Source organism: Callorhinchus milii, unplaced genomic scaffold (assembly GCF_018977255.1).
Source record: "Callorhinchus milii isolate IMCB2004 unplaced genomic scaffold, IMCB_Cmil_1.0 Scaffold4, whole genome shotgun sequence".
NCBI lineage: Eukaryota > Metazoa > Chordata > Chondrichthyes > Chimaeriformes > Callorhinchidae > Callorhinchus > Callorhinchus milii.
This window is the reverse complement of record NW_024704745.1, coordinates 11,626,584-11,653,153: the sequence shown is the minus strand read 5'-3', so window position 1 is coordinate 11,653,153 and position 26,570 is coordinate 11,626,584. Positions and strand designations below refer to the sequence as shown.

At 44.2% G+C, this 26,570-nt stretch overlaps 1 protein-coding gene across 1 annotated transcript; it reads right to left on the bottom strand.

Moving 5' to 3' along the window:
• Positions 1-998: 998 nt before the first annotated feature.
• Positions 999-26,316, bottom strand: lrrc58b (leucine rich repeat containing 58b). The gene is made up of 4 exons (XM_042334302.1): positions 25,852-26,316; positions 6,041-6,169; positions 3,077-3,354; positions 999-2,555 (listed from the first exon to the last, which is right to left on the bottom strand). The coding sequence occupies exons 1-4, from the start codon at positions 26,307-26,309 to the stop codon at positions 2,362-2,364; spliced, it is 1,059 nt and encodes a 352-aa protein (XP_042190236.1). The 5' UTR covers positions 26,310-26,316; the 3' UTR covers positions 999-2,361.
• Between the last annotated feature and the right edge of the window lie 254 nt (positions 26,317-26,570).

Below are 26,570 nucleotides of genomic sequence, written 5' to 3'. Positions count from 1 at the left end.
GGGTCCATGTTAAAATCTGATATACGTTAGTGCAATTGGGACTCTCTTTTTTAATATTGTAGCTTATTATGGGTCCCAACTTCATAGTTGTTCAAATTTGTAAAAGAGACACGTGGAAAAGGCTTGGAAGTTCACGGGAGCTTTCTAGTGCAAGGATTCCGCAGAACAATACAATTTCCATCCAAAACTGTGCAGAATGAGCATGTTCTGCTGCAGCACATCAGTGATGGGGGCTGGGAGAGAATGAATGGAGTCAGCACAGAGGCACCTTAACCCATCAACCAAACCCCTTTGTCCGGACAAAATGTGCTACTTCCCACAGGCTCGCAGTGACATTATGCCAGGTGGCTGGAGGCGGAAAACAATAACACAAAATGTTGATATATAAAAAAAACTCATATTAGTCATTGTTCATTTAAACAAAGGGTTGCAATGTAAATCATCGGTCTGACAAGTGGCCCAGAATCAAGGTACCAGGGGGAAAAAAAACGTGCACATCTAGGCTCCTACAAAATTCAATTACTAAATTAAGGCACAAGACTTATTTTGCATTCAATTAAAATTAGAGTGCACCTAGATATCGATGGCTCCTTAGAATTGCAGCAATTGTTTTTATTCCCCCAAAGTTTGGGAAAAATCTTCCTGCACCTTTGATTTGAGTACATGTCTTGCAACTCAAAAAACCCTAAAGATCAGAGGGTCCACTCCCTCTGTCCTGATATTTAAATGTGGTTACCTCGCTTCAAGAATCATTCCATAACAATGAAACCACACGTTTCTTCCCACTTAGCATCTTATTGTTGCATTTATACAATTCCAACACAGTTTTTATTCATTAATGTAAACATTACTCAAACACTATCCCAGTCAAACCCTGGGAAGCAAGCTACCATCCAACTTATAACAGCACCAGAAGAAAAAAAATCAGGGGAAAAGCTGTTCTTTGTTTAAAAAAAATTCTGCACTCCTGCAATGAATGTATAATATGTGAACTGTGAATGTAGATATTTGTTATTTTGTATACAACGATACCAATAACATTCTGGAGCTACTAAAATAATGGGCATTTGCCTCCCACATAATGTGTGCATCTGGCTTCCGTTGAAGACACACCACTAATGACATTATCTAAGAATAAAAAAATCTGCTGTATCTAAACTGAAAACAAGCCCTTCACAGTCTGACTCTGCAGTTAATTTGACAATCAGAGGCCAGATACAAGCAAGATGGACCTGACATTCCACCCAGCATTGGCTAATAAAGACTATTTTGAATGCATTAATGTTTAAATGTTTAAAGTAGTGCAGAATTGTGAAAGATTAATTTCAGTCTCAATTTGGGATGCCACCTCTTTTTAAGAATGGCAGAAAACCCATCAAGACTGAATGAAAGTTTAAGATTTTTCCAAAATTCTGTGCCATCTTAAAACTCAAAGCAAAATAATCTCATCGACTAAAGCGAATTCCAGGCCTACTGGGTTGCTACTTTAATACCTTTCACCTGTCTGTAGAAATATCAGCCTCTATGCTTTTGTTTGTAATGCACTCTCATTATAAATCTCTTATTTTTTGCTTTTCCTCTTCAGTCACAAAAATGTGGTTCAGTTTGTTAGCCTGCCAGGGTCACACCCTTCAAAGCGAGAACCTGGCTGGTGAACTCAGACAAGAAAGCAAGCTGCACTCTGCACTCAGGCACTTCACTTTCCAGCATTGTCAAGCCTAGAGGCTGGTTACCTGGGGAGGGAAGTGGTGGGGGGAGAGAGACACACTTAAAACAGTCAATGCAGTACACTGGGGTCCTTCAACTCCAGAACAGTGCAGATCTTCCACTGCCTTTGCCCAATGAGCAGGTTCCAAATGCTGCAGTGAGGACACCTCAAAAGGAAAAGTGATCTCACTGAATACAAAACACCAGATGGGAAATTGCGGCTCGACAATTATTATACATTAAAGTAATGCTTCACACCCATTATACACATGCACACGTTTTTTTCTTAAAAAAAGTACTTGTTATACAAAATAGCCTTCTATAAATCCAATACCAAGTGAATGTCAGGACATTTCAAAAATGACCGGCACAAAAATATAGGGCTTTTAAGTTCAGATATCATTTGCAAGTCGGTGCTAATGGTTTTAATGATTACGAATAAATCCCCCTCTCCCCCCTTCCTTCCCCCTCCCCCAGAAAAACAGGTACAAATCTGATGGAGGTGGGCTGTGGATTAGTGTAAAGGTCAGAGTCGGCAAGACTCTAGCACGGCACAATATGATGGGGAGGTCCTGAAGAGCTCCGCTCCCAGGAATTACAAGGATCAAAAGTCTGTCACAGTGGATCTTGTTCCATCTCCTTTGAGCGGGTGCTTTAGCCCAGGAGGACTTTCTGCATGCGGTGCTGTGGGATGTTGAATTCATCCTCGGAGTCGCAGTCGCTCTGGGAGCTGGAACTGCAGGGGGAGAAGCACTCCGGGGAGCACAGGTAGTGCATCAGCGGCAGCCGGTACTTGCCACAGAAGTCCACAAACTTGATGTGACGGACACAAGAGTCGAAGTACACTCCTAGAGAGGAGAAATAGGAGAGGAGACAATGAAAATAATGTAAAAGTTGAATTTATTTATTTATTTTTAAAATGTATATACAGGCTGACAGAAATATAACAAACATATTTCCCAAGTCCTCTGCACTTTGGAAAAAGAATGTTATATCTGGGTGTTCACTAAACATTTAAATACTGAAATGACCGAACAGCAGTCATCCACTGAAGGAAAAGAGGAGCGGGTGTATAGGGTGAAGGGTGGTGAGAGGAGCGGGTTGTGTGAGCACCCTCGTGATTGGCTGGCGAGCACTCCTACCCTTTAGACTTTGCAGATCATTATATCAGTGGCTGCACTGCTTCAATGATCGCTGTATCAGGGTAAGAATCAATGGGAAAAAAACGGGTCTCAATGTCAAGTACGTTATAACCGAAGGGTTTATAATATCTAGGGGTCAACATGTGTGTGTGTGTCTCTCTCTCACAATTGCAGAGGTGAAGTGGAAGAGGGCAGTGGAATTGCGAGTCCTTTGTGTGTAAGATTACCTGCACACTTGGGGTTTGGGCACTTGCTAGCCGAGTCCAGGTATCTGACTAGGTTCTCCGGCAGGTTCTGCGGTGTGTAGTGGAAGTTGCGGGATTTCACGATCCGGCCAGTCAGCTCGAGCAGCGACGGAGGGTCGTAAGTCAGGTCTCGCACAAAGCGCACAACCAGGGGGTTGCCACGGAGACTGAGTTCCTCCAGATGGACCAGGTTGAGGATCTCACGAGGGAGGTACATCAGCAAGTTGTTATGGAGACTGAGTGATCGCAGCGAGTTCATCCTGAAAGAGGCCAAAAGGAAAAAATGGTGTTAAACCAAAGGTCCCTCCCTGGACCCATCTCTACTCTCAAACTACCGCCCCATCTCCAACCTCACTTTCCTCTCCAAGGTCCTGGAACGAGTTGTTGCTTCCCAGCTTTGTACCTTCCTCTCCCGCCACTCCCTTAACGAACCCCCCCAATCGGGTTTCCATGGCAAAGAAACAACCCTGGTCAAAGTGACAAGTGACATTCCGTCCATCTGCGACCAGGGCTCCCTCTGCCTCCTCGTCCTCCTTGATCTCTCTGCTGCCTTTGACGCAGTCGACCACTCTATCCTCATCCACCGCCTCTCCTCTCCCCTCAACCTTCACGGCTGTGTCATTGAATGATTCAGATCGTACCTCCCACACCACCTCATCTCCACAAACGGTTTCTCCTCTAGTCCCCGCACCATCTCGTGTGGCGTTCCTCAGGGCTCTGTCCTTGGTCCTCTCCTCTTCAACATCTACATGTTCCCTCTTGGTGATATCATCCGCAGACATGGGTGTCAACTTCTACATGTATGTGGATGACACCCAACTCTACCTCTGCCTCCACTCTCGACTCCAGGACCACTGCTGTCCTGAGAGAATGTCTGTCGGTCATCAAGTCCAGGATAAGAGCTGACTTCCTGCAATTGAACATCAACAAGACTGAAGCTCTCCTGATTGGCTCCCATCAGTGCCTCCACAGCTCAGTCGCTGACAACATCACCATCCATGGTTGCATCCTCCATCTTACTAAGCCAGTCTGAAACCTTGGCGTCTTGTTTGATCCTCAATTATCCATTCTACCCCACATCTGTGCCATGACCCGCTCTGCCTTCCCCCACCTCCACAACATCGCTCGGCTCTTATACCGCAGGCTGCCAAAACCCTCATACATGCCTTCATTACATCGAGGCTTGACTATGCAAACTCTTTGCTTGTCGGCGTCCCCAACTCCTCCCTCCATAGACTAGATCATTCAGAACTCTGCAGCCCATGTCCTCTCCCGCACCAGACTCTGTAACCCTATCACCCCCATCCTCACCCAACTCCACTGTCTTCCCATCACACAGAGGATACAGTTCAAGATCCTGCTCCTCACCTTCAAAGCCCTCCATCGTCTTTCTGCCTCCTACTTCTTTGACCTCCTAAACCCCTACCATCCTGCTCGCTTCCTCCGCTCAGCAGGCTCTGGCCTGCTTCACATTCCCCGCCTCGCTCGCCCCACTATTCGCAGGCAGGCCTTCTGCCACTCTGCTCCCACCCTCTGGAATGCCATTCCGCAGTCTCTCCGCCTCACCCCCTCCCTTGCCCCCTTCAAGACCCATCTCAAGATCCTCCTCTTCAACCGTGCTTTCGATCACCCTGCTTCCCCCCTTCTGCCCTCCACCCTCCCCGATCCCAACCCCCAGCTCGGGTCTGAAACTCTTGACTGTCCAACGCCTTGGGACGTCCTCCAGACTTGAAAGACACTATACAAATCTAATTTTTGTTGTTGTTGTAAATCAAAGACTTGTGTTAAACCTGTCAATTAGCTCCTCCAATGACTTAATGCACAAAGCAGCCTCCAATCTTCCCTGGTCCTGCATTTGAGCTACACAGGCAGAACAGTGATAAGCTGGAATCCCAGTCTGTGCTGAGTTAGCCAACCTCGGCCAGGACAGCAGTTGGGACACTACAATTGGCTTCAGTGTCCTTAAAATAGGGAGGAAACGACAAGTCAGACTGGATTCCTGACTCACGTATTACTCAGCCCCACCCACTGTATGTGAATGACAGCCATGGACAATGTTGGGCTTAGCTGTGCGACGCTCCCCATAAACCAGATTTATTTCTATGGAGTCAGAAGTTTTGTCCAGTTACTTGATCACTTGGGGAGATTGTATAGAACAGGTCACAGAAACAGGCCATTCAGCACAGCTAGTCTGTGCCGGTGTTCATATTCCATAGAAGCCATCACCCCTCCTATCCCTCTCTATACTCTCCCCTCTCCAGGATGCATAGAGGTTAGAATAGGATTTTCCATTTGTATAGCAGCTTTTACGCCAGAAGGATGTCCCAAGGCGCTGGACATTCAGGGATCTGCATCAGCAAATGGTGGTTGGGATCAGGAGGGGTGGAAGGTAGGGATAGGGTGACCGAAGGCACGGTCAAAAAGGTTCCTCTTAAAACACACTGATGCTTTTTTTTTTGCTTCAACCACAGCTTCCGGCAGTGAGTTCCACATCCTCACCATCTTCTTCCTGTATGAAGAAGTTCCCCCTAAACTCCCTGTTAGAACGGCTACTGGATATCTTCCATTTATACGAGACACTGGGAGAGAATCAGGCAGCCAAATGTCTTGTGACTAGTTAAAGATGTAGATGGGGGAAAAGTCCAACTCCTTCAAGACAGGAGGCAAGAAAAGTTCCTCCTGCAAAATTAGCAATGTAATAGTAATCCTTGCATTTGACATTGTGCCTTATCATATCTTCGAGAAGTCTCAAAGCGCTTCACAGAATATACCATAAAGTGAATTGATGGTATATTTTGTGGGTGAAATGCAGCGGCCAATTGTGCACAGCAGTGTCCCACAAACAGTCATGGATTGAGTGACCAAATTATTAAAAAAAAAATTAAAAGGAATTACAAAGCCTGGATAACAAAGCAACAATTACGATTTTGTTACTTGTTCACTTACTGTGCAAGTTGTGGCGGAATTCCCTGGATTCGGTTGTCACACAGCACCAGGTAGCTAAGGTACGGCAGGCTTGCAAGCTCTGGAGGGATGGAGGTGATGGCATTCCCCCCGAGGTACAGTAGCTCTAAGCTGGAGGAGGAATGAGAGGGAGAGAGAAATAAAATGAGAAATTATAAAAGAAACACAGCTACATACAATGGAACAAGTCATCAATTTTGAAGTAATTTTTGGGGGTGTCAGCCGAGTGTATGAAAGACATGGAAACCCATCACCATGCTTAAGAGTATCCAAACCAAGCATCCCACCTACACATGGAAATTCCAGAAATAGGATTGTTGCAATGAATTGCTCATTCTCTCCCTGGAGGGTCATAGTCTGCTTAGCTAATTCCAGAAAGTATTAACGGTTATCATGGTAACATGAATGGAGGCACCAAGCTGGACAAATGCCCCAGTTCTCGGTCTGGGAGAGTGGGGAAGGGGTGGCCTTTTATAAATCATACCAGTCTATGCACACAGCAATGTCTCATGAACGGCTGGGGAGTGAAATAGGATTGTTAGCCGGGACAGGAGGAGAAACTCCCTCCTCTTTTCAAACAATGCTATCGGTTCTTTATCAGCCACCTGAACAGACAAATAGGACCTAGTTTTTACGTCTTAACTGAAGGACGGTATCTCCAACAATGAAGCACTTTCCCATTATTGCACTGGAGTATCAGTCTGGACTGCAAACTCAAAGCCCCTGATGTGGGTAGGGCTTGAACACACAACCTTCTGACCCAGAAGCGAGTGCAACCAACTGAGTAAGGCCAACACATTAAAAAAAGTGTTCAGGACCAGATTGTTAAAAAAAAAAGCAAAGAGGCATATATTTCATAACTTGCCGGCGAGGTGGAGGGGGTGTGGAGGTAAACCAGGGATTGATTGTTTACATTTATTTTGAGAAATCGTGTTTCCATTTCCCCATAACTGATGCAATGAAACTAGAGAGCACACAACATAAAGATACAAAAAAAAGTCTCTGCAAAAAACGACCGTTACAGTAAATCCCACTTTTCTGCGATTAGCTGAATTAAAAAAAAACTTTGTGTGCCGTTGAGTTGGTTAGTTTTTGTGAAGTCAGCAGTAGTTCTAGGAAGCGAGCCAGGGTCATAAAGCTGGGGAGCAATGAAGCAGCAGATTCCAGTGAAACGAAGACTGATCAAAGGAATGTCCGTGGATAATATTTCGAGACAGTACATTTTTAAGTTATGCTGATTTGCTGTGAGAGGTGCTGCCCTAGGTCTCAGTGGGTAGGGTTGTGGGCCCCTGTTTTGTAAAACCACTTTAGCTTGAACACTGCATTGCTCAAAAACACACGCAAAAGGACATAAAGCAAGCAGAACCATTTAACATTTGTAGAGTTCCCAGCCTTTATAACAATACAAGCTCTCCCTAACATTACCAGGCCTGCTGTCTCAGAAACAAGGCTTCCATTAGATTCACACCAACAAAATCCTCACCGACCTCAACGTTACGGTATATTCTGTGAAGCGGTTTGAGATGCCTTGACAACGTGACAGGATGCTGTGTCAGATACAAAGGTTTATTATTATCATCATTATCACTCACCACTGCAAAAACACAGATTTTTATGAAGAAGCTTCTTAAAAGAAGAATGGATCAAGTTGTGGGAAACTACTACAAGCAAAATTTCCAGTCAAAGGAAAGATTTGCTTAATCAGGGAGACGTCAAAAGATCCCATGGCCAGCAATCCCCCAATAAAACGGGTCACAGTTGCTTGAAGGACATTGCCATGTGCAAATTGGCTGCTGGGTTTGCCCACAAAATAAACATTCACACCATTTTATTGTACATCCTGTGATAAGGCACTATATCAGATGCAAGGATCATATCTTATACATAAAAAGTATCTGTATACTTAGGTACAAAAACCATCAGCTAAAAGGTACACCTAACGAAAGCAGAAGAGATTTGTTTTGGTGGGGGGGAAGGGGGGGGGGGGAGGAAAGAAGAAAAAAAAAGACAACTTTCCTGAAGACACCAACATTGTACAGGTGCACAATGCACTGGTGAACCAGAACGAAGCAAGTGAGCCAAACAGCCAGTTGTCGCAGCTGGCTACTCAACCCTAAAGGAATCTTCACATTTTCCATCAAGAATTCCTGGTAGGAATGGGAACGCTGGCTGATTTCCCCTTCGCTGGGACCAAGGCCAATTATAGCTCTTGCACTGGCACTCCCTTTATTTAAGGGATAAAGATGCCTAAGAAGTGAAGCCAGATGAAAGAGAGGCCGATTAAATGAAACTGGTTGCAAGCATAGCTTCACCGGGTACAGCTAGTAAATAATAACTTATATTTGGGATAGGTCTTTTCACGTCATGGTTTCCTTGGAGCTGAACAGGCTCCAAGATAACATGCCTGGCATAGAATGTCAGAATCAAGCCAGGCCTCTGTGGCAGTCTCGGTAGTTCGCCCCCAAAACGCACAATGTCTCAGCTATGAAGTGAATGACCAACTTTATTTCCGGGGAATTGTTGACTAAGACACCAGGAGAAACTCCTTTCTTCTCCCCATCCCCCAACAGAACCATGGGATCTCTAACATCCATCTGAACAGACACATGGGGCCTCTGTTTAACATCTTATCCAAAGGACGGCACCTCTGTACTGGAGAGTTATCTAAAATCATATGAGTTCCAAGTCCCGTGTGGGCTTAAACCCAACATGTACTAACTGAAAAGCGAGTGCTATCAACTGAGCCAGGCTGACAAAGGGATATCAAATGCATTGTTATTATGTTATATTGTTATAATGCATATTTCAAGCAGCCAGCAAACAATGCTAAAAAAAGGTTTATATTATAACAGCAGCAAAAGATGAGATATCAGGCAGTAACGGAAGTACTAATGAGGCAAACAAACTTGCAAACATTTTAATCATATCAATGATGAGCACAAATAAAATATGTTCCTGGATTTAATCCAAAGTCAATTTACACTGGATAATCTTTGGGTGGTCAGAGAGTGCAGATTAGTGTAGGGCAGAATGATCTTAAACAGAAACAACTGTAGATAAAGAGTGAACGCGATTAAAAATGCACAACTCAACACTGCAACATTGCTAATTTTAGGGAAACAAAATGCTGTGCCTATTGTTCATTCTTACATGAATAAAGCAAGTATGTGCAAATTAGATCATCAAAACCAATGGTTTTTCCTCTCGGCCCCGCCTGGTCACCTGCAGGGTACCCTAAAGCTCCATCCTTGGCTCCCTTCTTTTCCTCCTCTACATGTCATCCAAAACATGAGGTCAACTTCCACACCTATGCGGTCAGCGCCCATATCTACTACCCCTCCTCCAGCTACATCTCCCAGTTCGCTGATGTCCTGTCAGCTTGTTTGATGGTAATCAAGGTCTGGAGGAGTGCAAATTTCCTTCAGCTGAATGTTGGCAAGACGGACACCATATTCTTTGGCTCCTGTCAACGTCATCCCTCCTAAACCTCACCGTGGCTCTCTCTCAGACTCCCCGAACCAGTGCACAACGTAGGCGTCCTCTCTACCACACATCCGTTCCCTGACCAGGACTGCTTTTTTCATCTCTGCCACACTGCCCGTCTCCGTCCGTACCTCATAACCAATGCAGCTGAAAACTTCGTCCACGCTTTGGTCGCTTCTCGGCTGGACTATTTTAATGCCCTCCTCGCTGGTTTCCCCAGCTCCAACACCCAAAATTCAGTTAATTCAAAATTCCACCACCTCTATGTAAAGCACTCCGGAACGCTACCCTGCGTGAAGGGTGCTATATAAATGCAAGTTGTTGCATCTTCAATTGTAACTTCCCACGACAATTTGGGAAGTCGGGCAACTGCATTTCTAAAAAAATATATAAAGCAAAACAACATCTCAATACAGATGAACCACAGACCAGAAGTCGAGATATTTGTAGAGTCCTGTAGCTCAGTGGTTAGAGCGCTCGCCTCACAAGCGAGAGACCTGGGTTCGATTCCCGTCAGGGTGAAACCTTGGGTAGGTTTCCTTACTCCACACACCTGCTAATAATCCCTCAAGAAAAAAAAACAATAATAAATTGGTCACTTCAATTCACGACTGGTTGTGGGACACTGCTGTGCGCAACTGGCGGCTGCGCTTTGCCCACAAATATACAGGCAATTCACTTTACAGTCTATTCTGTGAAGCGCTTTGAGATGTTTAGAAGACGTGAAAAGTGCTATATGAAATGCAAGGATTATTATTATTAGGGTAAACAAAGGCAGGAATTACTGAAATATTATGAAGTCTACTAACTAAATAAATGGTGGTGGAATCACGAATAAAGCACCGGCCTTGGCTCACAATGTTTAATGAACATTGGTGAAAGAATGAATGGTCTAATTTTAGATCCACATCCCGGCTGCTAGGGCGACTGGAGGGTGGGGGTGAAAAGAGAAGGATATAATGCTCACGTAAAACATGCAGATGGATCCAGCCAGGAAAGGATGGAAATCTCATCTCAAGGTCTATTTTTCAAAAACAAAACAAGCAGCATGACCAAGTGTTGTTGATGCTATCAATAATAATAATCCTTGCATTTGATATAACGCCTTATCGCGTCTTCGAGACATCTCAATGTGCTTCACAGAATATACTGTAAAGTGAATTGACTGTATATTTTGTGAGCGAAACGCAGTGTCCCATAAACAGTAGTGGATTGAGTGATCAATTTTTTTTTGGAGAGATTATTACCCTCAGAAAAGTGATCCACCAATCGATTAGCAACCGGGTTGCTACTTACTGCTATGTAAACAGAGGCGTGTGGAGTAAGGAAACTTGCCCAACGTTTCGCACTGCCGGGAATCGAACCCAGGTCTCTTGCTTGGGAGGCGAGTGCTCCAACCACTGAGCTCCAGGACTCCACAACGACAACATAATCTGCAGACTCTGCAATATGACATGTTTGAGATGAGTAAACTTTGAGCCCAGTTTGCATCATCTGAAGCCAATAAGAATTCAGGCATGAAAAAAATTCTCGAGATAGCCAGTGAATTATTTCAAATCAGTGAATGAATAGAAACTCATTAACCTCCACACCCAGATGGTTGCGAACTGGTCAAAACCCAACACAAACCAGCTGGAGAAGAACATGCAAGAATCCGGTAAATCCATTCATTACAAAACCTCAGCCAGGCAGACTTACAGGGGCCTTGTTGCCTTATTGGAAGGAAGCAAACTTTTCCGAACAACGAAAAAATAAAATGCTAATAGTTACAAGCCAACACTCTAGCCTACAAGCAAGAAATTTAAAAGAAAGATGAAGTTGAATATTTAGAAGATTTCTTCAAATAAAAGGAAAACCAAAACAGACCTATCTCGGCTAAAATAGTGCAATTTACCCTAGTTATTGATGACAATTTTTACTAAACATTTTCAATCAGTAAGGAGCAAGTTGCAAGCAGTTTTGAAAGTACACCAAAAACAACAACATGCATTGTGTATAGCGTTCTTAATGCGGGGTAGCGTCCAGGTGCGCTTGTACTGTGCTCCATTACGTGAAGCAGGCACAGAAACAACCACACTGTGATCAAAAACAACATAAGAACCATGAACAAGTGTGGCTGAAAATATCACCGAGCACATAACCTGCAAACATTCGAGTCCACATTCATTCATTCAGAGATTGGTTCAGTTGATAGTACTGTTGCTCAGTTGGTTCCCTTGGGAATAAGAAGGTTCAAGCCCCACATTGGGACTTTCTGTGCCAACACTCCAATACAGCACCTGTTCAGGTGGACTTTAAATTTTATTAATCAAAAACATGACAGCCAACAGTTAACTCTCCATGTCACTTGCAATGTGGAAAAGATGATATTAGGCTGTGACCTGATGACCAGGAAAGTGGCAATTCTTTAAGCAAGTGAAAAGCCGACTGGCTTTTTGCACGCATTTTGCATTGATTTCTTAAGTAAATCTTGGGTTTCACAGCCCAAATGAGTTATAAGTGACCCCGAAGCACCTTATAAATTAGGTCCTGGCATAAAATTCCACAGGTTCAGGGGAGTTTCAGACAGCAATTCCAAAAGGCTGGCATTGGAGAGTCGTTCCGGTTTCCTGATTAATTCACCTTCGCAACACTCAATGATTTATTTTAGTGCAAGTACCAGACTGTCACAGATCTGAGAAACTGGCGTAGGAGTAACACAGCAGATCAACAGCGAACAATAACCTGCCTGAGACAGCAGTAAAAGGGGCCCCGAGTGGGTAAAGTAAAGTGCTGCAATTTCCAGTGAGTGCAGAGATTTTCCTGGGACTGAACTGGAGTTGCTCTCTAGTTCCGAGAGAGCGCAGTAGGTCACTGGCAGCTGTCAGGATAAAAGGATTCAAGGAACTTGCAGCTTCAGGCATGCCAGCAGCACTTGGACATGTGCCAAGAGCGTCCAGGACTCTGGTCCTGTTAAGCAGTTCAATTGGAAGGCACACAGGGAGCCTTTTTATAGACAACAAATAGCAGATTCAATGAAAGGAAACCAATTATAAAACCTACTCGAATGCCAAATAAAGCGAATCTCATACTTTTTGTTTAAACATGTAGAAAAGCGGTAACAGAGAGGAACATATAGCAGCAGAACCTGCTTCTCCTATCATCTGTTAAACTGATATATTTTTATACACACACACACACACAAACCATTGCTTGGACATAGCTTCTTCTCTGCCAAACTTCTCCGCTTGCTCAAGATTTTCTCAGCTTGAATTCCTGATCACAGCTGCAAATCAGACAGCTGCCGAACCAGGGTGGACACTCAACTAAATTACAGCTTTATCACCCGGCACTACTTCATATACACCTATATATAATATATACACACACAATTGTATATGTGCAAAAGAGCAAGGGGCAAAATTCTCTCATGGTTGAGGCAAGACAAGGGGGAAGAGGGTTAAATGCAAACAGATTTTTCTTCCACATAGACAAGACTTGACTCACAGATCTGCTGACTCCAATGAAAATTATAGTGCAACAATAACAAGACAGTACGTTCTCTAGTCACTGCATTGGAAAATCCTACTGGCACAACACGTGTCAAATTATGTCAAAAATAAAAACAGAGGTCACTGTGAACACTCAGATCAGGCAGCATCTATGGAGAGAGGAAAGTGAGTTAACGTTTCAGGTTGAGGATGTTTCGGCAGAACTGATGAGTTCTGATTGTTTCCAGTGACTGTTTTTATTTCAGATTTCCAGCATCTGCAGTGTTTTGCCTTTTGTTGATATGTCTAAGTTTTGCATGTGGGGTGGGGGGCAATAATCATTATGAAGGGAAGCTGCCAGTTTAATTCTCCAGACATTAAGGGATCACCTGATTCACTTTGATTTTTCCCCTCACCTAGGAACATTCTTTATGTTAGATTGAGAGCAGGTCACGGGCACACAAATATAATAATCCTTGCATTTGATATAGCACTTTTTACGTCTTGTAGACGTTTCAAAGCGCTTCACAGAATGTGCTGTAAATCGAACTGACTGTATATTTTATGGGCAAAACATGGCAGCCAATTGCGCACAGCAGTGTCCCACAAACAGTTGTGGATTGAGTGACCAAATTATTATTCTTTTCTTGAGGGATTATTATCAGGAGTGTGGGGTAAGGAAACTTTATGATCTTGGCTTCACTGTTCCAGTGCGACTGCTATGTACTTCCAGGCTCACATGCTTTACCCTCGACCCAACAGTAAGTTATTGTTGAGTTAATTTTCAATGATTCAACCCAATTTGATCAGATTAAACTGTTTTAAAACAATGAATGCAATCCCTGGTCTGGATCTTTTATGACACTTTGCTTGATGTCAATTTGGTGTCTGACACAAAGAAACTCGTTACCATGATTATACGTTTTAAAACCTTTTACTTACTTATGCCACTTGTGCTTGGAAATTTCCCTGTGTCTGGAATCGTATACACACTCTCATCCTGGAATCACTCTACTAATCTAATTCTAGAAAGTATGAAGTGCAGGTCGGCAAAAGCCAAGGGTTGGGGAACCTAGAGGGTGTGTTGTGTTTACTGCTGGAATTAAGCCATCTAAAACTGCATAGCTTGCCTTTGAGAGCACATCTGGCAAGCTTTCGACTTCTTATCCAGGTAGAACCACCCTACCTGTTGGAGCTTTGAAGGTTAAAAGGAACAAAATGGAAAGAATCTCTGCCCCTAGTGACGTGTCTGGCCTTCCAAGTCCTGCCCACAATTTGGGCTAATTGGTCTATCAATAGCAGTGCCTTGGAATAGGAGAGTATAATAATCCTTACAATTGTTACAGCACCTTTCTGTCAGGAGGACTTCTCAAAGTGTTTCACAGGACATATTTTAAAGCATATATTATATATTTTTAGGCAAACATAGGGGACCTGAACCAGCAGACAGAACCTAGGTTTAACGACTCATCTGACAATGCAGCGCACCTCCAGCATTTCCTTGCAGTGACAGCCTACACTGAGAGTTCAAAGTCCCAACCCCTTCTGATTCAGAGGTGAGTGAGAATGCTACCAACTGAGCCAGACTGAGCGGATTGCCTGGAGGCTTGGGAAGATCACTAGAATCACTCGTGAATTTGATTTATTTAGTCGTTCACCAAATAAAACTCTCCGCCTTCCCCCAAAGAAACAGGGCACCCCATGTTAAGTACATTTTCAGAAACTAGAAACCCAAATAGTCAGAGTCGTTTGGTTCACTTAGGGCCAAGCAAAGCATCTCTAAATATTTGTTCAAAATGTGCCGCTTACTTTTTGACCTAGAATCAGTTTGCAGAAATCCAGGGAAATCATTAACCTTTTCCAGAAGGTCTGTGTAAGGTTAGATATGGACAACAAATATATCTATTTTTTTTAACAGGGCAAAAACGGGGACCAGGGCAAACGAACACACAGAGAGAACATTTACAAGTTGCAAATACAGGAATAATAATCTTTGACCAAAGAGGAGAAAGAAAAAGTGTAGAAGTTAAATAGATTTAAACTAACGAAGGTTGAAGAATTGCTCATTCCTCCAAACCCTCTCGCCCAACATGAGTGCCGAAGCTGTTCATTTACTACTATATATGTTGCCACCTCCATTCATTGACATTCAATAGATGCAACAACGCATTGCTGCTTGTTGATAAAAATAGCATTTGATACATCTCACCTAATTACTTTGGCATATCTCAAAGCGTTGCATGAGAATTTTTCCGTAAAGTGCATATCAAATTCAAAGATTATTATTTGCTACTGTGTATTTGTAGGCGAACCCAGAGACCAGTTCACCTTAGTGCCTCAGTTCAGATTGTGTAAAGCAAAAAAAGAAACAGTAACATGACTTAGCCTAACATCCGAGGCAGCTTGTGGAGTTCAACTGTTCTGCCCCAATGTGACCTAAATTTATCTTCTACAATTTGTACTTGTACAACCCCTTTCACACGAGGTGAATGGTTTGAATAGTCTTTCCTCACTAGTTTAAAAAAATTATATATATATACACATACACACACTGTATATATAAATAATCCTTGCATTTGATATAGCACCGGATGACGTCAAGAGGAGCACATCTCAAAAAGCTTCACAGGATACACGGTAAAGTGCTGCAACTATTTTGTAGGTGAATGTGGCAGTCAATTCGCGAGCAGCATTGTCCTACAAACAGCCATGGAGTGAGTGAGACCAATTTTATTTGGAGGATTGTTGACCAGGACACCAAGAGAGAGAAACTCCTTGCTCTTGTTAAGCAGCACCGCAGGATCTTTAACGTCCACCTGAACAGGCAGGCACAGGTGGTTTGAAGTTCTCATTCAAATTCCCACAATTCAGCGCTTACCATACACTGCATTGAGTTCAAAGTCTCTATATCCTGGAAAAAAAAGTGAACATGAAGAAATCCTCAAACTCATTATTCCTGCCCTCATATAAAGAACCAGCTGGCAACAGTCACAGCAGCTACATCCACTTGATGCAGTCACTGAATCCGAATTAGCAAGTCTTTGCATACAAAATACAATCACTGCACTTCACAGCAAAATCCTGTGATGTGCCTTGAGATGTTTTGATGATGTAAGAAGGTTCTATATCAATCAAATGCAATGTATTCCAGAGAATTTGGAATATATGTGCAAATGTCCAACATGATCGATATATAAAGGTGCGTGCATTAAAAGTGGTACCAAGTAGTACTAAGGTTAATAACCTGGTCAATCCATCCTGCCAAAAATCTATTAACTTGCCTGTCAATTCGTAGGACACAAGCCAAGTCATTTTCATAAATTTGGCTGTGGTTATTTATTTATGAAATCATCCTGAATCATCTAAAAGCAAAAATCTCTACACATAGTCTTGCTAATGTGGTTTATGCTGAACATTTAACGGGCACGTAATGGAGCAGGCTTCAGGCCCCTGGGCTACAGGGAGTGAGTTTATTAAAATAGAGAAATCCACCACATCTGTATTCCCACATCCCAAAGCACAAGCCAATAATCTCTGGTAGAAAGTCAGGGGTACTGGAAAAGATTTAGCGTGGCTTTGATGCCCATCAAAGGGAAAATGGTTTCCTCACCCAGCTCCATTGAAGGTCAAACGCAAATCCCACTAAACATACAGATGGAGGCTGCTGGAGAGGGAGGGGTCGCAATTTACTGGGTTATAATAAATAATAATCCTTCCTTATGATAGAGTGACTTCCATGAAAGAAGAACACCTCAAAGCCCATCAATAACAACAAATTACATTTGTCTAGCACCTTTCGTGTCAGGTGGACGTCCCAAGGTGCTGGACAGTCAGAAGTTCGGATATCACAGGATATACTGTAAAGTGTGTGATTGTGTTTCTTTGTAGGCGAACAGTTCATAAAGGTTTCCACTGGAGGATGTTGTGCCCTCTTTTCCCCTCCCCTTCCTCCTCATACATCCACACCCATACAAAGTATCCTTGTAATCAGCAGGAACCAAGATACTCATCAAATCAGCAAACGGAAAAGCTAAGCTAAACTCACGGATCTATTTTGCGCAAGTAAAGCTCGACATGTAAACTAAGTCGAAAAATAGGCAGCCGACAGAATCACATTTCTGTCCAAGACAAGTAGATATCAGCAATAGACCAAGTGTATTTGTGTAGTCATGAGTCTGCTGAAATTTGTTTGTTAAATAGATATACTAGACATGGAACTCCCTCCAGATGGGAAATGCTCTGTGGAGCTCGTGCCTACTTCCTCTGAGCTGAGACAATTTCTGCTTATACTGCAAATCCCCAGAGGTGGAACATATATATATTTATATGTAAAAAAAAACTTGGACTCTTTGCGGCCATCATTCTTTAGAAAGCCAACCAGGCCTAAAACTGCCACACTATCAAATCACTACCTTGTCCTGCCTGCAACAGCTTCAATTCAACTCATCTAGCAAGTAAGGAATTGCTGCAAACCTCAGTACTGTATAAATAACAGAAAACAGTAAATAAAGATTACGTCCGGTCTATATTTAAGACATTTACAAACCAGCCCATTGACTATATGGAGTCTTATAGCTTAATAGTTAGAGCACACGCCTCGCAAGCGAGAGGACCTGGGTTCGATTCCCAGCAGGATGAAACATTGGCCAACTTTTCTTACTCTACCCGCCTCTGTACACCTAGCAGTTAGTAGGAATGTGGTTGTTAGTCGATTGGCGGTTTGATTTCCGGGGGTAATAAACCCTTAAAAAAAATTGTGTCACTCAGTCCATGATTGTTTGTGGAACACTGCTGTGTGCAATTGGCTGCCACGTTTCCCTGAAAACATATTTAGTCACTTTACTTTACAGTCTATCATGTGAAGCATTTTGAGATGTCTCAAAGACGTGATAAGGCGCTATATCAAATGCAAGGATTATTACATTGAAGAAAAAAAATTCAAAACATACACAGATCTGAGTGGTTACTGTGCCCATCCCCACACCAGCCTCAGTCAACAGGACTTGTACTAATACAAGTAACTACTGTATGTTTTGACTACGTTCCCCGAATCCTGCTATTCAGAAGGGTGCATTGATGAGTCAGGGTACATTTCAGGTTAGTTAGTGTGAGAAGCCAGAAACTGCTTATACTGCAAACCCCAGAGCTGGAATATATATATATATATACATATAAAAAAAAACTTGGAACTCTTTGCAGCCAGCATTCTTTAGAAAGCCAACCAGGCCTAAAACAGCCACACTATCAAATCACTACCTTGTCCTGCCTGCAACAGCTTCAATTCAACTCATCTAGCAAGTAAGGAATTGCTGCAAACCTCAGTACTATATAAATAACAGAAAAACAGTGCTCAAGTCACTTTTACTGCAATTAAGGATTAAGCAGCAACAAGGGGAAAAAAAACACTTAAAATCATCAAGGAAGTTACCACGTCAATGAGAGGATTCGGGACATTGACTGAAGTCGCAACGGTGGTGCGTTACAAGCAAATAAGACAGCCAAAGTACAGAGATGGCGGTTAGTGCTGGGAGGTAATAAAGGGCAAACAGCGCTTTAAGGATAAAGCTGTAAAGAACTGATACTAGTTAGGCTATCACTGAGATAAAGAACAGGTCTGCGCAACACAAGGAAGAGTTGGGAGATGGTGAAGAGACCTGGTGACAAGATGACAGAGTTAGGATGACAGATCAGGCACTTGCGTGGCTGGAACTGAAAGCTCTTGTTGTCATGCTGTCCTGATACGACATTGATGCATGCACCGACCTTTAGTCTGTTAAAAATAGAGCTTTTTCGGTTTTGTAAATTTTGACTTTTTCTAAGAGATTCGTCTCTCCCGGGATCAAACTCTCCATAGCTTCAGTGAGGAAAGTGCTCAGTATGAACATCACATGAAGAGACCTAGATGTTGTTCAGGTTTTGTGTCAACAGCAATAGAGATGATCCAACCCGTCAACATTTTCAAAGCAGCGCTTGTTTCAGTTGACAAAGTCAATTTTAGTGAAGGAACACCGACTTATCGCTGACATTTTATTCATCTGGTTGGGACAGCCAAAAATCACAGTTCCTTCTTCTAATCTAAATTTTAAAGTTTCAAGCTCCAAAGCTGTTTAGTGTCAAAGTGTTCCGATGAAGCCCCACTGGAATTTAGAGTCTCACTAGGTTTCCGCAACTCAGATTCTGGACAACAGCAAAACCTTCTGAAATGGAGACCTGGGCAAGGGCAAGTGTGTAAAACGTCACACTTTACAAGCAATGAATTAAAAGCAATGAACTGAGAGGCTCTAATCTCTTAGAAAAAGTCAAAATTTACAAAACCGAAAAAAGCTCTATTTTTAATAGACTAAAGGTCGGTGCATGCATCAATGTCGTATCAGGACAGCATGACAACAAGAGCTTTCAGTTCCAGCCACGCAAGTGCCTGATCTGTAATCCTAACTCTGTCATCTTGTCACCAGGTCTCTTCACCATCTCATTTCATAACATTTCATAACAGGCCAGAAGTGGCTAACGAAAATTTAAGGGAAGTCAATTTTAAAATAACCATTCTCTAGAAGTATTCATTAGAGAGGATAACATTAACTTGCAGTCTAATTTCTTGGGGATCCCCCAGTAATCTAGAGATGACATTGTGGCTTGATAGTTTTGATTTAACATTACATTTCCTGAGCCCTGTGATGGTGTACGACAAATACATCCTAGAGGCACTGAAAGGGACCTGCACAGGTATTTGTGGGATTGTACCCATCATCCTGGAAGCATTACTAAGCACTGAGGAGAATTTGTAATAGAGAAAGCAATAAACACAGTGCCTTATATTCAAAACGGGAAACTATAATGATCCTGGTGATTACAGACCCATTAAACTGAACAATAATAGCCTGCGAAAAGAATCAAATCTGATCTGAAGGAAAGCTGGAAGAGTACCTGCACATCAGTAACATAATAATAATAATACATTTTAATTAGCCCCTTTCACACTGGGAAGTCATCTCAAAGTAAGATTTACTGTAAAGTTTTGCAAATGCCTATTGTGTAGGTGAACGTGGCAGCTAATTTGCAAACAGTAACATCCCACAAACAATCATGAAGTGAACTGAATAAAAACAGCAAGGCCAGGTTTAGAAGGGAAAGAATGGCCCACCCTCAGATACACGGCATTGAGACTTTCAAGATTTTCAATTGCTTCGTACTAAAAGCCACAGAAATGAGGGTAGGAAGTGGGATTGAACGGAGGGGTGAAAATGATGAGAGCACTCGTGAGAGGTTTAAATGTCAAACATGGGGGGGGAGGGCTGGGGGTGTTCAAGGAGGTAAATACAAAATGCAAAGTGGAATCCAACATGCGTCAGCATTGAAACTCTTATTCCCCGCTACATGAAATGACCTGAAACTGACCAGAAGTTGTTAATAAATAACAATAATCCTTCCATTTGAAATGGCGCCTTAACACGTCTTTGAGACGTCTCAAAACCCTTCAAAGTGAATTGACTATACTTTGTGGGCGAAATGCAACAGCCAATTGCGCACAGCAGTGTCCCACAACAGTCGTGGACTGACTGACCTTTTTTTTAAAAAAAATTTGAAGAAATTATTATCCCTCGGAAAAGCAATCCTCCAATCGACTAACAACCAGGTTCCTACTTACAAACCCTAACCCTACTACAACAACAACATTATATTTGTATAGCGCCTTTCACATCGCGAGGATGTCCCAAAGCGCTGGCCAGACAAAGGTTTGGACCCGAGCTGGGGGTTGGGGAGGGTGGAGAGCAGGGAGCGGAAGCAGAGATCAAAAGCTCGATTGAAGAGGAGGGTCCTGAGATGGGTCTTGAAGGTGGCAAGGAAGGAGCCGAGGTGGAAGGATCGTGGCATGGAGTTCCAAAGGGTGGGGGCAGAATGGCAGAAGGACCATCAGCCGATAGTGGGGCGAGCGAGGCTGGGGACGTGAAGGCCGGAGCCCGCTGAGCAGAGGGAGCGAGCAGGATGGTAGAGGGTTAGGAGATCGGAGAGGTAGGGGGGAGCAAGACCATGGAGGGCTTTCAAGGTGAGGACCAGGATCTTGAACTGTAACCTCTGTGTGAGTTGGGCGAAAATGGGGGTGATAGGGTCACGGAGCCTGGTGCGGGAGAGGACACAGGCTTCAGAGTTCTGGATGATCTGCAGCCTGTGGAGGGATGGGTTGGGGAGGCCGACAAGCAGTGAGTTTGCATAGTCGAGCCTCAATATAATGAAGGTATGTATGAGGGTTTCGGCAGCCTGCGGTGTGAGACACTGTCGGAGCCGGGCGACTTTGTGGAGGTGGGGGAAGGCAGAGCAGGTCACAGCGCAGATGTGGGGTAGAAAGGATAGTTGAGGTTCAAACAAGACCCCAAGGTTCCGGACTGGCTCAGCAAAGTGGGGTGTGCAACCATGGATGGTGATGCTGTCTGAGGTGAGGAGGTTAGAGGAGAAGCCGTTTGTGGAGATGAAGTGGATAACGGTGTGAGAGGTAGGATCTGAACCATTCAAGGATAGAGCCATGAAGGTTGACCTCAGTGCTTGAATCCCCACTATGCAGAACTTACACAACTGGCATATCCACAGTCAATAACAGTCTTCCGCACTTGTGCTTGTAGCAATATGCGAGTCAGGAGCAGAGGCAGGAGAGCGAAAGGCAGAGTCGTGACCTAGCAGTGGGGATAAAAGCCACAGCGAGGAGAGCAGTCAGCCAGTCAGGAGCAGCGGCAGGAGAGGGAGGAGCCGAGACCTAACAGTGGGGATAAAAGCCACAGCGAGGAGAGCAGTCAGTCAGGAGAGCAGTCAGTCAGGAGCAGAGGCGGGAGAGAGAGAGAAAAAAAACTAAGCGACCAGCGGGAAAATTAAAAAGTGACGTCAGAGCAACGTCACAATCAAAATATTCTGAAAGAGTAGACTAACACTAACTACTAACTAACAGTAAACTAACACTAACTACTAATTAACAACACTAAAAATAAAATACATTAAAAAATAAAGATGAATTAAGAACGTAACTTTTTTTTAAAAAAATTAATTAATTAAATAAAACTTTAATTCACAGTGGGGGTGGGAGAGGTGACAGTGGCGTGGCGGGTGTTGTGTGAGGACTGTAACACGCGGGAGTTGATGGAGGGCAATCTGAGCCCGGGCGACCACATCTGCAGCAAATGTCTGCAACTGAGGCAGCTCAGCTCAGAGTGTCTGAGCTGGAATCCAAACTGCAGACATTGCGCAGCATTCAGGGACAGTGAGCACTTCCTGGACAGTTTCATCCTGGACCCAGTCATTCCCCTGAGGCTGAGGGAATGCATAGATAATAGTTTCAGTCGAGGACAGGGTAGGGGTTAAGGGAACACAGGAGAGAGTGGTAGTGAAGCCTCAGGCTTTAACTTGGCCAACAGGTACGAGATCCTTGCAACCTGTGCGGACAAGGAAGCCTGTGAGGAGGAAGGAAAACGTGATTCCAATATTAGGGGAAAACAAACAGAAAGTTGTAGTAATTGGGGAGGAGACTATCAGGCGGACAGATACACTTATCTGCAGCCGCAACCAGGAGACCCGAAGGCTCTGTTGCCTTCCTGGGGCTGGGGTGAAGGACGTCTCGGCGGGGCTGGAGGAGAATCTAAAACATGAGGGCGAGGATCCATTGGTGGTACTTCACATAGGTACCAATGACATAGGAGGGTTAGTTGTGATGATTTCAGGAGGGAGTTCAAGGAGCTGGGAACTAAACTAAAACAAAGAACATCAAAGGTAGTGATTTCAGGATTGCTGCTAGGGAAATTGTTGGCATTAAAAAGTGACAAGTCCCCTGGACCTGATGGTTTGCATCCTAAGGTTTTAAAAGAGGTAGCTCATGAGATAGAGGAGGCCTTGTGTCTGATCTTCCAAAATTCTTTGGATTCTGGAACAGTTCCCGTTGATTAGAAGTTCGCAAATGTCACATCACTATTTAAGAAGGGTGGGAGAAAAGATGGGGAACTACAGACCAGTTAGTCTGACATCGGTGGAAGGGAAAATTCTGAAATCCTTAATTAAGGATGTTGTAGTGGGATACTTAGAGAATCACAATATGATAAACAGAGTCAACATGGCTTTACAAAAGGGAAGTCATGCTTAACAAATTTAAGGTGTCGCATAAAAGGTTGATCCACAAGATTAGGGTTCATGGAATTAAGGGGAATATATTAGCATGGATTGAAGAATGACTAACGGAAAGAAATCAAAGAGTAGGGATAAACAGGTCCTTCTCAGATTGGCGGGATGTGACTAGTGGAGTGCCACGAGGATCAGTGCTTGGGCCTCAACCATTTACAATATACATCAACGATCTCGATGAGGACATCGAACTTAATGTATCCAAATTCGTAGATGACACTAAACTAGGAGGGAGAGTAAACACCGAGGATGACATTAAAAAAATGCAACGAGATATAGATAGGCTAGGGGAGTGGGCAAATAGGTGGCAGATGAAGTATAATGTAGGGAAGTGTGAAGTCATCCACCTAGGTGGCAAAAACAGTAGAGCAGATTATGTTTTAGAAGGGAAGAGACTAATAGTGTTAGCATTCAGAGGGACTTGGGTGTCCTTGTACACCAGTCACAAAAAGTTAGTTTGCAGGTACAGCAAGCAATTAGGAAGGCTAACGGTATGTTGGCATTTGTTACAAAAGAGTTAGAATATAAGAGTAGGGAAGTCTTGCTGCAACTGTATAGGGCCCTGGTGAGTACCTAGAGTATTGTGTGCAGTTTTGGTCTCCTTATTTAAGAAAGGATGTACTCGCCTTGGAGGGGGTACAACGTAGATTCACTAGGTTGGTACCTGGGATGAGGGGATGAGTTATGAGGATAGGTTGAGCAATTTAGGCCTATATTCTCTAGAATATAGAAGAATGAGAGGTGATCTTATAGAAACCTATAAGATTATTAAGGGGCACGACAGAATAGATAGTGGGAGAATTTTTCCCCTGGTTGGAGAAACTATAACCAGGGGTCATAGTCTTAAAATTCGGGGTAAGCCCTTTTGCACTGAGTTGAGGAAAAATTTCCTTCACTCAGAGGGTAGCGAATTTATGGAATTCTCTACCCCAAAGGGCTGTAGATGCTCAGTCCGTGAACATATTCAAGACTGAGATTAATAGATTTCTTGTGCATAAAGAGATTAAGAGATATGGGGATAAGGTGGTAGGTGGAGTTAGAATAGATCAGCCATGATTTTATTGAACGGCGGGGCAGGCTGGAGGGGCTGAATGGCCCACTCCTGCTCCTAATTCTTATATTCTATGTTCTTATGAGTCTGTGACATCAATGTAACAAACATTCATTTTACTGTACTGTCCTGTAGCTCAGTGGTTAAGAGCACTCGCCTCAAGGGTGAAACATTGGGCATGTTTCCTTACTCCACAATCCTGATAATAATCAAGAAAAACAAACAATAAACTGGTCATTCAATCCACCACTGCTTGTGGGACACTGCTGTGCCGACCTTTGCCCACTGAAATACAGTCAATTCACTTTACAGTATATTCTGTGAAGCACTTTCAGACATCTAGAAGATGTGAAAAGCGCTATATCAAATGCAAGGATTATTATTATTACTGCTACAATCACGTTGTCAATTTCTACCACATTGGCTCCTAATCCCTACTCCAGAGGTGTATTGGCTCTTATGCCATAAAAGATTGGGAGAGTTCATACCAGTAATTGGAAGTTGGTTAATATGAAGCAGTTATCAACCAGAATAGCCATTTTAAAGGAGTTAAATAAATAGTAACTCTGTGGCTTCACAGTCCTGTGATAGCTGCAGGAGCTATTTGTTACCTTTGCACGCTTCATCACTACTATGAGAATAACTGGCTGGTAAATCTTACAACACAGAGGAAATTAATTAATAGGCAAGTTTGATTACCACGAGTACACCATCTGCTATTTACTTCCAAGTGCATTTACATTTTCTGAAACGTTACTGGAATCACGTAGGTCAACCCAGCACAAAACCTCTTAGCTCATCGTATTCAAACCTAATAGGACGAGAGAGAGAGCTCACATTTGCAAATGGTCCTGAGGTCAGTGGAGGAAAGGTGGGCTTCACAGGAAGGTTAACTACGGAGCAATAAAAGGGATTGAAAGCCCTAATAACCCGAATTAACTCAGTCGATGTGTTGGAAGAAGTGCTGATGGTTTGCAGACGTCTCTAAATCGTCCTTTTCAAATTGCTAACACGAAAGGGAGAGAGGAGGAGGGGAGGGGGAGAGAAGAGAAGAGAGAGAGAGGGGGGGGAGAGAAGAGAGAGGGAGAGAAGAGGGGAGGGAGAGAAGAGAAGAGAGAGAGAGAGGGGGAGAGAAGAGAGGGAGAGAAGAGGGGGGGAGAGAAGAGGGGGGAGAGAAGAGAGGGGGAGAGAGGGGGGGGAGAGAAGGAGGGGGGAGAGAAGAGGGGGGGGAGAGAAGAGGGGGAGAGAAGAGGGGGGGAGAGAAGAGGGGGGGGGAGAGAAGAAGGGGGGGGAGAGAAGAGGGGGGAGAGAAGAGGGGGGAGAGAAGAGAGAGGGGGGAGAGAAGAGAGGGGGGGAGAGAAGAGAGAGGGAGGAGAGAAGGGGGGGGAGAGAAGAAGAGGGGGAGAGAGAGAGGGGGGGAGAGAAGAGGGGGGGGAGAGAAGAGGGGGGGGAGAGAAGAGGGGGGGAGAGAAGAGAGGGGGGAGAGAAGAGGGGGGAGAGAAGAGGGGGGAGAGAGAGAAGAGAGAGGGAGAGAAGAGAGGGGGGAGAGAAGAAGTGGGGGGGGAGGAAGGAGAAGAAGAAGAAGAAGAAGAAGAAGAAGACAAAAAAGTCAGGCAAGTTTTCGGGCACTGCACCTGAATAAGTTCTCGATTTCCGGAGGGATCGCTTTCAGTCGGTTCCCCCCGAGCGAGAGCGACCTCAGCCTCCGCAGCTCCAGCAGCTGAGGCGGGACCTCCTCGAAGCGGTTGCCGCTGAAGTTGACCACCTCCAGGCACATCTTGCCCAGGTCCTTGGGCACCGACGACTCGTCCAGCCGGTTGTTCTTGGCGATCAGGGTCCTCAGTTTGGTCAGCGCCAGGATCTGGTCGCAGAGGAAGGCCAACCGGTTGGAGCTGACGTCCAGGAAGAGCAGATTGCTGAAGTGAGCCACGCCGACCGGCAGGACGGACAGCCGGTTGTGAGACAGCAGCAGCTGCCGGGTCTCCTCCGCCGCCATCTCCTCGCCCATCTCCTCCAGGGCCGCCGTGCTGTCCAGGTCCATCCTCGACAGGTTCAGCACGTTGCCCCCTTCCATGTTCTCCAGCACGTCCATGGCCGACCCCGGGAAAGCGAACATGGTGGGGGTGGTGGGGGTTGGGGGGTGTGGGGGGGGGGGGAGGTCTCTCTCTCTCTCTCTCTATGTGTGTGTGTGTGTGTATATATATATATATATACAGAGAGAGAGAGTGTGTGTGTGTGTGTGTGTGTGTGAGATGGAAACGGAGCTCTGGAGAAGCAGTAGCCGCTCAGCCCCTGAGAAACAATACTCTTTCTTGTCGATTTCTCAGCTGCTCCCTCCCTCTCTCTGTCTCTC

Coding starts and splice junctions, on each gene's coding strand:
- lrrc58b (XM_042334302.1), bottom strand. CDS start 26,309: ATGGACGTGCTGGAGAACATGGAAGGGGGCAACGTGCTGAACCTGTCG. Junction 6,170..25,851: donor GAAATCGAGAACTTATTCAG/GTGCAGTGCCCG, acceptor TTCCTCCTCCAG/CTTAGAGCTACTGTACCTCG. Junction 2,556..3,076: donor CCCAAACCCCAAGTGTGCAG/GTAATCTTACAC, acceptor TCTCCTCTCTAG/GAGTGTACTTCGACTCTTGT.